Source organism: Anopheles stephensi, chromosome 3 (genome assembly GCF_013141755.1).
Source record: "Anopheles stephensi strain Indian chromosome 3, UCI_ANSTEP_V1.0, whole genome shotgun sequence".
NCBI lineage: Eukaryota > Metazoa > Arthropoda > Insecta > Diptera > Culicidae > Anopheles > Anopheles stephensi.
In genome coordinates, this window is record NC_050203.1 from 74,293,707 (window position 1) to 74,305,608 (window position 11,902).

The following is an 11,902-nucleotide window of genomic DNA, read 5'->3' on the forward strand; positions in this document are numbered from 1 at the left end:
TGTGTTTTTCTCTAATTAAAACTTTCCCGATACGTGGTCCTGTCAGCTTTCGTTTCGTTCGCAGCGCCATCAGGACGAACATGCGTAATCAGCTGCAAGCATCCTTCGCTACGCTCAAAGGCTCGTCCAATCTCCCAGTGGTACAACGGCTTATTTGGAAGGACGACGCAGGTTCTCGATTTGCCGAACAAGCTGACGCATCAAATTGAACACCTTACAAGTGGGCCAGGATTCCCGGCGGACAATCCGATTAGGGGAATCTAATTATTTGAAAATTGCATACATTTAGGCGCTAGCTATTAGAAAATTGCATACTTTAATTAGGAAAGGAGCTTAGAGGATCAAATTTAAACTTAAATTTAAACATTTTACACCTTATTTTGATCTTAACAATACCTTTTCTGAATCCTTTAACAAGGACCTCCAAGCAAGAACTTTCCCAATTCCAGTGTCCTGATGTGTGCACGTGCCTGTTAACTCATCCGATGCAATGAAGCGAACTGCATCACGAAATAGATTTGTTTCTGTTCTGTTCTTTGCCGAAACTGCTTGCCAGAATTGCAAAACCCTCGATCTGAAGAACCTAGCCACCGTCACACGCACAATTCGCATTCATGGAACGACTTTCCCCGGACCGAGACATTGCCCCTTGTTCACCATTGAACCGTTAAAATGCTGCCACCGATAACAAAAACGATCCACCACCCGTCGCCTTTTGTCATCCAGCCTCCCCACAAAAAACAATAGATTTCCCTTCTTTCATTCAAGGATTGTAACACCCGGATCCTAATCACACACTTTCACACAGACGCAACACAACGCCACATCGTTTGTTGTCCTTCGCCGGGAACAAGAAAATGGCACGTTTTTACGGCAGTCACGACGGTTGCAACCGAGAGACAGATGTCCAAATCATTTAGTGTCTGTCAATGGAAACGGACAGACCGAACCGAGCGCCGGTCCGTACGGATTCCCTTTTTGCTTTGCTTCGCCCAGCGTAAGGGCAGCCCTGTTCGAAGGTGTTTCGCACCGACCGATGATGCCGGAATCGGGCCGGTACGTGCGCGCGACCAGAAATCGATAGACGACGTCTGCTTGGTTTTAGATCTTGCGTTCGTTCTTGAGGCATGTCGCACTCGATTGTTTGCATGGTTTGATTTGAAGCGCACCATTGAATGCACCGCTGTCGGAAGAGGTTTAGGAAATGCTTTTTTGAAAAGCGTTTAATATTGTGATCTTTTCAATTTGGAATTGTGTGCTTCAATGTTTTGTGACAAATTATGATTTAAGTGTATGTTTTAGTTGTCTTTTTACACTTTTTTTATTTTCTTCTATTTTTTGGTGCACACCTAAATGTGACTAAACAAAAAATAAAAATAATAATTTTTCTATTTTCCAATTTAGACATGGCATTTATAAAGATTTATTTATTTATATTGATGCTTAATGTGAGATATATGTACAATTTTCCAAAATCTATAATATTGACAGACTTTTCAAAACTTATAACACAACACAATAGCCTGAAAGCTATTTTAAGCTTAAATCCAACACCACCATTCAACTGTCAGTTCAAATCACCGCTGCGCGTCAAACCGATCTAAAAACTCATTAGATCACTTTGACGTGCACCGTTCAGTGCTGCCAGCGATCTAATCGTTCAAACAAACAGTTTGCTCCCAAACTGATCGAGCTTGCGGTAATCGAATTAGAATTAAAATCAAACACACCAAACCTCATACTTAAATCAATTAAAATTGATCTTTTATCTGCTCATTAGCAAATCCACACATTAAATGCATGACCTACTGCCTGAACCAAATCACATATGTTTGTTTCCGCAAAAGATCACCCCGTAGGAGGTGATGTAGTGTTTGCCGTTTCGGTGGTGGCCTTTCAATTAATCCCAAACCTTTTCCATTCGCCCGTGTCCTTGCATTCGTTCGTCCGATCCATATGCGATCATAAACAACGCACGAACCACTCACCGCCAAAAAACCAAGCGGCAATCGCCTCTGTTCTAACTGTTTGCTCCCCTTTTGTTACCCCGTCGAAGTTCAGAATCAGATCACTTTGCCTATCTTCACGCACGTGAAGCTCGAGCTAACGGCGGCGCGGCATAGTGACGGGACACACACATATGATCTCATCGCAAAACCCAGACATTCCCTGGCACCGCTTTCGGAAGGCCGCGTAACCTCGGGCACCGTACGGAACATCTGGGCCCCGGAGATCCAGATCAAAAGGAAGGAAGATTCGAAGTACAGACCGTTCGATTGTGTGCTCTGCCCCGGCCGATTGCTTAAGAACGAAATTCGTAAGTCACCCATGGACGGGGTGATTGAAGGTCGGTGGATAAAGGGAGCTGAGTCCGCACGCACCGACGCAGGAGAGCACGAGGGTCAGCATCCCGCGCTCTCTCTCTCTCTCGATCTCTTGACGATCGACGCACGCCTCGAGCCTTATGCTCGATCGCGCGAGTAACTTCAAAACCTCGCAGGGAGGCAAAAAACAACATTAAATCAACCTCCCCCAGCCGTTCGCCGTCCGAATTAGAAGGGAAGAGATAGGCGAAGTCGTCGTCGTCGTCGTCGGTGAGGTGGATATTGTTGTCTGGGTGATGTTGGGCGCGAGCAGGACAGCGTGTCTACGGCTGGCTAGGGTCTCTTCAGGCGCGGTAGCATAACAGACGGCGCTGTAGATGAGAGCGGTTCGGATGCGGTTCCCACCGTTATGAATCAGTATGTGTTGACGGCTGCACGAGATCAGCAGAAGTTGTGTGTGCAGTGTGCGTTCACCGCAAGCTCGTTTCGGGTATCGTACCCAGATTGTTATGAGTAGTAGTAGCTGCCGCGTAGTGTAGTGCCGTCCCACAGTGTTGCCCTTTTGGCCCGCTATTCTACTGCTCCTTTGGGGAGTCTAAGCACTATCTAGTGATTAGTCGATAGTGATCAGTTGTGTCCAGCTTCCAGAAGAAGGTGCGATTACTCGTCTGTGCTCACTAAATGTTCTAATGATGTACGCCGCAAGAGGCCTTGAGGATCGTGCGAATCATACAACCACCCCCACAGTGTGACACGCGGCGTTGTGTGACTTATAGTGTTAATTATTTCTTAATCAAGAACGCTCGCCCCACCGCATACACAAGGTGATGCATGTTGCTAACCCCTCCATCCCGTGGACTCCTGCCCTGCCTCTAAACCGTTGGGTCCGATTTACTCAAACACATCGGAACAATGATCTCGAAAGGCCACAACAACAGCACACCACCAACCGACGGCCAACAATCGGTGGCCAACAAACGTTCTCTCACGTTTCGGTGCTTGACATTTACCCAGATCGCGTTTTGTGCTATGTTGGTTTTTTTTTCTTCTGCCTTCCTTCTGCCATTGCTGCCTTCTTATTGCTCTATCGCGTTTTGCAACGCAACGCAACGGTGCTCAAATATTGGGTCGTGCGCGGTGGCCGCGCTCCACAAATTAGAGCGCCCGCCCGATCGAACATCGGTTCGGTCCGATCGGTAATTCTGCGGACAGTTTGAGGGCCGGGCCCAGCCCAAACCGAATGCCCGCTGCCCGCCCTGCCCAAAAAGGCGCCCGTTCCGTTGCTTTCGGTGCGAGTGTGTCTGTGCTCCCTTGCTTTTAATGTGGGTGTGTCGTGGTGCATTAATCATACCGCACCTGGAGCTGCTTGGAGGGATATTAGAAGACTTGCGGGTCAGCCAGCACCCCAGCGCAAATCGTCATCGAGCAGCTCGAGTTCGTCGCCGTTCGCGTCATTGAAGTCTTTCGTATTGCAACGTGAACGTGCGGCGCGAGAGACAGAGAGCTCGAGCGAGCGAGAGAGGGTGTCCCGCGGATGATGCTGGTCTGCCGAGGCGAGTCAGAGGTCTCCGGGACCTCACCGTCGGTTCGTTCTTCTACCGTCAGCCGTTCAGCGTGGACGACGACGACGACGTCCGGGCGTTAAAAAGTAAAAGTTGTTTGCGTGCACATGCAAAGTTAGATAATAGCAATCATCTTCGTTACATCTTCTTGTAACATCTTCGGACTCTCCACGTGTATGTGTGTGTGTGCTTGTGTATATACGTATGTGTGATTCGTGCAGGAGAGAAAGACATCACGTATTATGCGATAAGTGCGTTCCCGTGCGTTTTGCGTGCCATTTTTTATTTTTATTTTTTGCGGCTGCAAAGTGAAGATGTGCTGGAAGATGTGTGCCTCGTAGCCTTATGCAAATAAACAACCAACCTCGGTGAACCATAAACCTCCTCCTAAGCCAAACGAATATCGACTCTTACGCCTTATTTAGTTTTTCTCGCCCACCGCCACCAAAGTGTCATCTTCGCCCAGGCAAAACTTATAACTCTATTCTCCCGTCTCTACCCACCATCCAGCTACGATGTTTCTCCGGCGGGCCAATTCGGTAGTGTTACTGATATTTGGATGTCTACTAATTATAGGTAAGCTTCACAGGTGTTGCGTAACACCCGCGGGGAGTCTGCCGTCCCGGATTCCTACCGGGTTGTTTGCGGAATACGTTGAGTTTAGCATTAAGGAAGCATGCAAATGTCGCACGATGGTGCGAACGCTCGGTTGTCCCAGCTGCCCGAGCTGCGCTCCTAGTTTGGCCGATGGTTATTTCATCTCGGGATGGGTAGAAGGACGTTTCGGAGTTGTTTTTTTTTTTGACGTTGGAGGCGCCTCAAATCACAGCCAGCAGCAGCAGGCGTGATTTATGTTTTATGGGGGTCTCCTCCCATCCTGCCTCCCCGTTCTCCTCCTCTCCTTTGGTTCGTAGATGAAACAAAAGCGCACCAAGGCACCGGTCTTGGCCTTGTCCGATCGGTTCGGCAATTTCCTTGACTAGATTTTGATTTTTAACGCGGCAACGATTTGGGTGTGAATGCAGGGGTGAGCAACTATGCCAGGTTGAATGGTGATTGCTTAATCACAATTGGAATCGATTGTTTTAACGGTTTATCAAATAAAGTCAAACTGTTGAATAGAATCTCATTATACGGCCAGATCCTGTACATTGCTTAAACATAAAGTATTATATTTTTTTTCAATTGTTTCTTTTTTTTTTCAATGTTAGAAAATATTAAAATTTAATTAACATTTATTTCATTTTCGAACAATATCATAATTAACGTTATTTGCTTCATTCATTGGATCTAAAAAAATAACTTTTCATAAAATTAAAAAAAAATTGAAACAACCCTGACGACTCCTAGCTGTTCCATAAAATTAAGCAAAAGTAAACTGAAACTTTGCTACAACAGGCCACTTAAATGCATTAGCATGAAATTATACAATTGAAGCTTTTTAGTGGAAGATTCTTTTATTATTCGAGTATAATTAGAAAAACTCAATGAATGAAAAGGGAATTTTTAAAAAGAGTTACAAAATACAGCTAAACATTTTTTTTTAATTTTTCTTTGATTTTATGTAAAAAAAACACGATTTAATTTAATTTAATAAACATGAGTTCATTTTAATTGTTTTTTTATCAGTGACGGAATTGCTATGAATAAACTCATTTTAAAATGAATTTTACGTGTCATGCTGGCATTTCTTCCCAATGAAATCCTGAAATTCCCAAAGAATCGTGTTTTTTTCATAAATTTAAATTACAATTTTGGTTTTTATTTGGTAAAGCAAGATGTTTTTTAAATCTTTTTTTAATCATACAAAATATTATGGCAGTAAAGACAATGATTCACTAAAGACCAGTTGCTCATCCCTGCCGTCAACTGTTTTCGGGGTTGTTTTTCATCCCATCTTCACTTCGCTTCTCCGATTTCCCTTTCCCTGCCCACTCGCATTCACACATCAAACGCTAATAGGCTAACGCTGATAGTTAGGCTGCTTTGAACGGTCCCCAAACAACATTTTCCGTAGCCTTTGCATACTTAATCGGCGCCATCGTAATACTATGCAATTAAAATATTAATATACAAATGGTTTCGCTTCCAAGCAGGTTCGCTTCATTTCGAACAAACGAGACTCCTCATTCCCTAAAAGCCATAAGCCGTCTGATTTGATGGGGTCGAGCAGCCCACAGCAAACCCACCGGCCGATTAATTAGACTTGGACTTGAACCCACTCTTTTAAATTAATTTATAATTATTGATCTTTAGAAACGGTGAGCGCTGAACGTTTAGTACTATTAGCTTGGATTTATGGAGCTGTTTTTGGTCTCTCTCTCCCACTTTGTTTCGTTTCCTCTTCTTAGCCGATTCATATAGCAAACCGAGCGTAGAATATAACTCTATTAATGTGTCTTATCTGCAGATGGCAACGAGGAAAAAAATCGCACCAAACGGGGACGGAATGCGCGGACGTCGAACGCACCGCAGACGAGTGCCGAACCTAGCCAAGATCTCGACTCCAAAGGCAACAGCGAGCAGGATGTGCCCGTCATACCGCCCGGCTTTCTGAGCCCATCCGTCCAGGAGTATCTGGAGCTAGGGAAATCCATTCCAGGTGAGATGTTGTTTACGAGTACGAAATGCAAATACCTATCGCCACAATCACCCAACAGTCGGCAACTAAAGTTTTTTTGTCTGTTGCCGGGAGCCTTGAAGTGATTGATGTTTCTTTTAACGCGGTGAAGAACGCGAAACATCCTCAACGCCGTTAGAGTTTTGTTACGTTTTTGGAATGTCTCTGCTGACGGCGATTGTTTAAAGCTTATGTCGGATAATTTTTCATCCATCCGGCTTCATCATCGTGCGCGCGTTCTAGCGCGTAAAACTACTCCCCGAAGGCCATCTAAGACTCGATCTGGTTTTAAGTACCTTTTGTTCTGTGCTCTCCCTGCAAACAGGCCGACCAGGAACTGACTACCCGATACTGGCCACCATCCCGTACACCAACTTCTACTGCGACGAGCAAGAATATCCGGGCTTTTTCGCCGACATGGACACAAGATGTCAAGGTAAGTAGCGTGCGGTATGGTACCCGGTGAGCATCGTTACTCGCACCGCTCATCCAACCTCATCATCATCATCGGCAGGATGGCATTATTGCGACATCGATGGACGGCAGGCGACGTTCCTCTGTCCGAACGGTACGCAGTTTTCGCAAGCGGTGTTCGTGTGCGACTGGTGGTTTAACGTGCGCTGTGATCTTTCGCCCCGGCTCTACTCGATCAATGCCCGGCTCTACCAGCGGCCCAAGTTCAATCCGACGCAACCGCACCGAGTCATCACACGGCAGCTGGTGGACGAGATTTTTAACGTGTAATGTTCGCCGTGTCCCGTGCGCGTGCGTTAAATACCATAACTATTTATTTTATAGTTGCGCTAGTGGGTAAGATGTGTAAGAAGCTCGATGCGTCCGAGTGTCACAATAGCATGTCAGTGTTCTTGTAAATTGTTAACTTTCACTATCCAAAGGTCGTTTTTTTTCTTGTCAAACAGAAAGCACGATACTTTCCCGAGATCACCCTTTTTTCCCCCCTTATCAATATCAATAAACCTGTTGTAAATGTTTGCTTACCTGATTCCTACCACCAAGATGCTACCTTGCATATAGCTAGGCATTACCCGTTATCGGTTGTATTATTGTGTAAAAATATAAACATTGTGTAATAAAGTATGTAAATATGAGTTTACCACCAATGGTTGTGTTTCTTATTTCCGCTTAATATCATACCGAAGCTAGCATGCCAAGTGTAGAATGGATTAATAACAAGGAGAACGGGCTGTCGAGATGTGAGCTACAGTAGGTCACGCGCATCCGGTCCAGTTGATGGTTAGCGAATCAAATGTGAGGCCAGTTCTAGAGCTATGAAAAATACCGCATCATTATAATATAGATCAATCGTAATTCCAATAAATAAAAATGCTAAAAATGGATTTTTGAAAGTATTTTTATTTTATTTATTTATTTTTAGGATTACGGCTTGACGCCGTATTGTCAACACCGCATGTGTTGACTTTTACAAATTCACAAAAATTAACAAAAATTAACAAGGCATTTCCTCCCTGTTATTTGCCTTATCCCGGGCATGCTCGGTTGTGAGTGTGAGGTGGTTGCGGGGTATGTATCCAGGTTGTTGGTGTAGATGATAGGGATGTTTGTTATCGGGATCCGGTTCTATTGCTTTTCCTATGGATGTGATGGCTGGATTTGGGGTTCTGGTGTCGGAGGATCGGAATTTGGACATCGTCCTTCCGTCTATCGGGTCTCGGCTGTAAGGAAGACAAAAAAAAAAAAACAAACAAGACAGCACACACAATTGCCTGTGAACAGTGTTCCTCAAGCAGCCCAGTGCGCCCAAGCAGTGATAGTCAAAGCTCGACCAGGCCAGCACCGAACTCAAAAGCTATCGGCGAGCTCTATCCCGTAACAGCAGGCTTTCTGCTAATCACGATATCGAACCCGCCGACCACCTCCGAACCCAACGCCAGCAAGGCCGAACCCACTTCACCATGGCTGGACTGGGATGAAGAACACTGTTGCAAAGTCTGCCCCTCTTTTTACGACAACGCAGTCATTGAGCCCGGATGCCATTGTTCCGTCAACGGATCACTCGGGCGTTACCAAAAAACAAAGAAAAAAAAAACAAAACACTTAAGACCAAGACAACACAACGAATAACAAAAAAGGAATGGCGGATATGGTTGGAAGGATAATGAGGATGTGGAATCAAAGGATAAGACCGTTGTCTTTGGCGAATCGGAAGATGAGCCTCATGTAGGTGAGGTCCCTAGTCGCCAAAATTTCTCTTATTTCTGTACCCGGTCGTCTGCCGATGCTCTCGACTGCGCCCAACAAGGAGGGTCTTGCGGTTTCAAACTCCACGCAGGACCACAGAAGGTGATCCACATCGTGAAATCCGTCACCGCAGCCACACACCTTCGTCTGAGCCAGAGTTATACGCTGAAGATGAGCATTCAACGCGAAATGATTCGACATAAGTCGAGACATCATGCGTATGAACGCCCGATCAACAGAGAGCCCACCGAACCAAGGCCGCAGGGACACTTGCGGAGAGATCGAGAAAAGGAATCGCCCGAGATCATCCGCCTCCCACATGCTCTGCCAGCGAGACAGGAAAAGTTGCTGTGGTAGGCGAAGAAACTCTCGGGCCGAGATCGGACGGTCGTAAAATGCGCCTTGTTGGACGCCTGTTTTGGCCAGTGAGTCTGCCTTCTCGTTGCCGGGAATTCCACAATGAGAAGGTACCCAAATTAGCGAAATCCTGAACGCCTTGTCGAACATGGAGCCAAGCAATTCTATGATTTTAATGACCAGGAAATCCTGACTCTTAACAGCCTTCGGGGATCGTAGTGCTTCGATAGCGCTAAGGCTATCTGTGAAGATGAAGTACTGATCCGAAGGTCTCGCTGCTATAATCAATAGTGCGTACAAGATTGCGGCTAGTTCTGCGGTGTAGACACTACACGGCTCCCGCAATTTGAAAAATGCTTCGGCGGACTCACTAAAAACGCCGAAGCCGGTGCCTTCCTTAGAGGATGATCCATCAGTATAATACTGGCTTCTTTGGTCTAAATGACCATACTTATCCCTGAAAATGCCCGGAACTACCATCGGGCGAAGATCATTCGGTATGGTCTTAATTTCCTCGTGCAACGAGGAATCTGTTGTTAAAAGGGAACTGTAGGTCTCAGGAAGGGCAGCACGGTTTAATGCCTGTGGAGCGCTAGGATGCACTTGTAGGGCAACAAAATCTTCATAGATCTTCAAGATTTTGCTCTTAGAACCTGTCTCTAAAAGTGCTTTAAAATTTTCTTCGATCAAGGGATTTGATACTGAAGAACGGACTAGAAGGCGAAGCGACAGCATTTCAAAACGAAGTTTTAGCGGCATCACTCCAGTCATCACTTCTAGGGACATGTTGTGTGTTGATTTCATGCTCCCTAGTGCGAGTCTAAGACAACGATACTGTAGCCTCTCCAGTTTGAGGATATGCGTGTTGGATGCCCAATGGAAGCATATGCTTCCATATTCCAACACGGATAGTACCGTTGTCTTATACAGTCGCAGGACGTCTGATGGATGTGCGCCCCACCAGAATCCTGTGACTGTCCTTAGAAAGTTGATTCTTTTACTGCATTTTTGCACCAGATGGGTGATGTGTGTACTCCAGTTCAGCCTTGAATTGAACCAAACACCAAGGTATCGAAAATTGTCGGTAGTTGATATCTTTTCACCGTACAAAAAGACATCAATTTTCGGGTCAAATAGTCTTTTCTCCCTGTTTTTCGGCGTGTCGCTGAAAGGAGAAAAGACTACCATCTCAGTTTTCTTTGCAGAGAACTTGATACCAAGGTTTTCAGACCACTCGGAAAGGTTGTCCAAAGTGGTTTGTAAAGCCAGTTGTATTTCGGCGGCGTCCCTGCTTGCAAAAGATATGACGCCGTCATCAGCCAATTGTCTAATGCTGCAGTTTGGTGCTAGACAAGAATCTATTTCGCTAACATAAAAGTTGTATAACAGGGGGCTCAAGCAGGACCCTTGGGCTAGTCCATGGAAGCTGGTCCGCTTTAGTTGCACATGACCATTGTTGAAATACATAGCTTTTTCCGACAAAAGGTTGAACAGCAAGTTGTTCAACTTTGGACCCAGCCCCACATTTTCTAGTTTTTGACTCAGCTTGTATGGTGATACTGAGTCAAATGCCCCCTGTATATCTAGGAAAATAGACCCCATGTTCTGCTTGCGTGCACGAGCAAGCTCAATTTCTGTAACCAGAAGGGTTAAGCAGTCATTAGTACCCCTGGCTTTACGAAAACCAAACTGGGTATTCTAGAGAAGGTTGTTCGATTCCAACCATTCTTCTAACCGGAAAAGAATCATCCTTTCAAGGAGTTTCCTCAGACACGACAATAACGATATTGGCCGATACGAATCGTGTCTTGATGGCGGTTTGCCAGGCTTCAAGATAGTGACAACTTTCACTTCTCTCCACTCTTGCGGAACGCTGTTGACCTCCAACATATTGTTGAAGATGCGTAACAGACGTTTCCTCCCTATGTCGGGCAGATTTTGAAGCAATTTGCTACTAATCTGATCCAGACCTGGGGAGGAATTTTTGCTTGATAGGAGAGCAAGTGACAGCTCTACCATTGTGAACGGTGAATCCATCCTAGGGTCACTACCAGGCGCATGTTGTGTAAAGCTTTGCGCAGGAACGAAATCGGGACAAAGCTTGTGGGCAAATTCATACAGCCACTCGCCAGAAAAGCTTTCGCTCTCATTGATGTTGTTGCTGTTTCGCATCCTTCTAGCCATTCTCCAAAGCGAATTAAGTGAAGTGGCGGGGTCTAGATTATTGACGTATCTACGCCAATAACCCTTTTTCTTCGCCTTCAACAGGTTTTTGCACGTTCTCTCCAGTCCTTTATATTTTTCATATAAGGACCTCGAGCCCGTGTCCCGGAAGGCTTTAAATGCCTCACGCTTCTTGGTGAAAGCCGCTTGGCAATCCTTGTCCCACCAAGGAGTGGGAGGTTTTTTAAATGTCCTTGCTTGGTGGGAGCGCCTTGTTTGGGCCTCAAGGGCGCACTTGTTTATAATTGAAACAAGTTTTTCGTACTCCTTGACAGGAGACAAATCTTCCAAGTCAAGAGAAAGCGAAGCGGCTATTAATTCGCCGTATCTCGTCCAGTCGATGTTCCTCGTTAAGTCACATTTAACGGGGGTTCCTTCTACTGGACATCCTCCCTTGATGTAGGAAATTTCTATCGGCATGTGGTCACTGCCAATAGGGTCCTGGATCACCTTCCAACTAAAATCCAGGGCCATTGCTGATGGACATAGAGACAGGTCCAGTGCACTCGCCCTACTTAGAGGTGTCTGCATCCTAGTTGCCTCTCCTGAGTTGAGAATCGAAAACCCAAATCTGTCGCAGAAATCTCGGATGATAG

General features: G+C 45.6%; 1 protein-coding gene across 4 annotated transcripts; it reads left to right on the top strand.

Annotated features, from left to right (window-relative positions):
* The first annotated feature begins 2,751 nt into the window (after window positions 1-2,751).
* On the top strand, window positions 2,752-7,627 carry LOC118510736. 4 transcript variants are annotated; one of them, XM_036052948.1, is made up of 5 exons: window positions 2,752-2,978; window positions 4,397-4,462; window positions 6,297-6,488; window positions 6,832-6,942; window positions 7,021-7,627. In XM_036052948.1, the coding sequence occupies exons 2-5, from the start codon at window positions 4,402-4,404 to the stop codon at window positions 7,248-7,250; spliced, it is 594 nt and encodes a 197-aa protein (XP_035908841.1). In that variant the 5' UTR covers window positions 2,752-2,978; window positions 4,397-4,401; the 3' UTR covers window positions 7,251-7,627. The 4 variants fall into 4 exon arrangements, with proteins under 4 accessions (XP_035908841.1, XP_035908844.1, XP_035908843.1 ...); XM_036052951.1 differs by having other exon boundaries at window positions 2,796-2,814; XM_036052950.1 differs by lacking the exon at window positions 2,752-2,978 and adding an exon at window positions 3,173-3,972.
* Window positions 7,628-11,902: the final 4,275 nt, after the last annotated feature.

Bases quoted from the DNA above. Each gene is read 5' to 3' on its own strand.
- LOC118510736 (XM_036052948.1), top strand. From the start codon at position 4,402: ATGTTTCTCCGGCGGGCCAATTCGGTAGTGTTACTGATATTTGGATGT. The intron at 4,463-6,296 runs GTAAGCTTCACA...TCTTATCTGCAG, and splicing joins TGGATGTCTACTAATTATAG to ATGGCAACGAGGAAAAAAAT. The intron at 6,489-6,831 runs GTGAGATGTTGT...CCCTGCAAACAG, and splicing joins GCTAGGGAAATCCATTCCAG to GCCGACCAGGAACTGACTAC.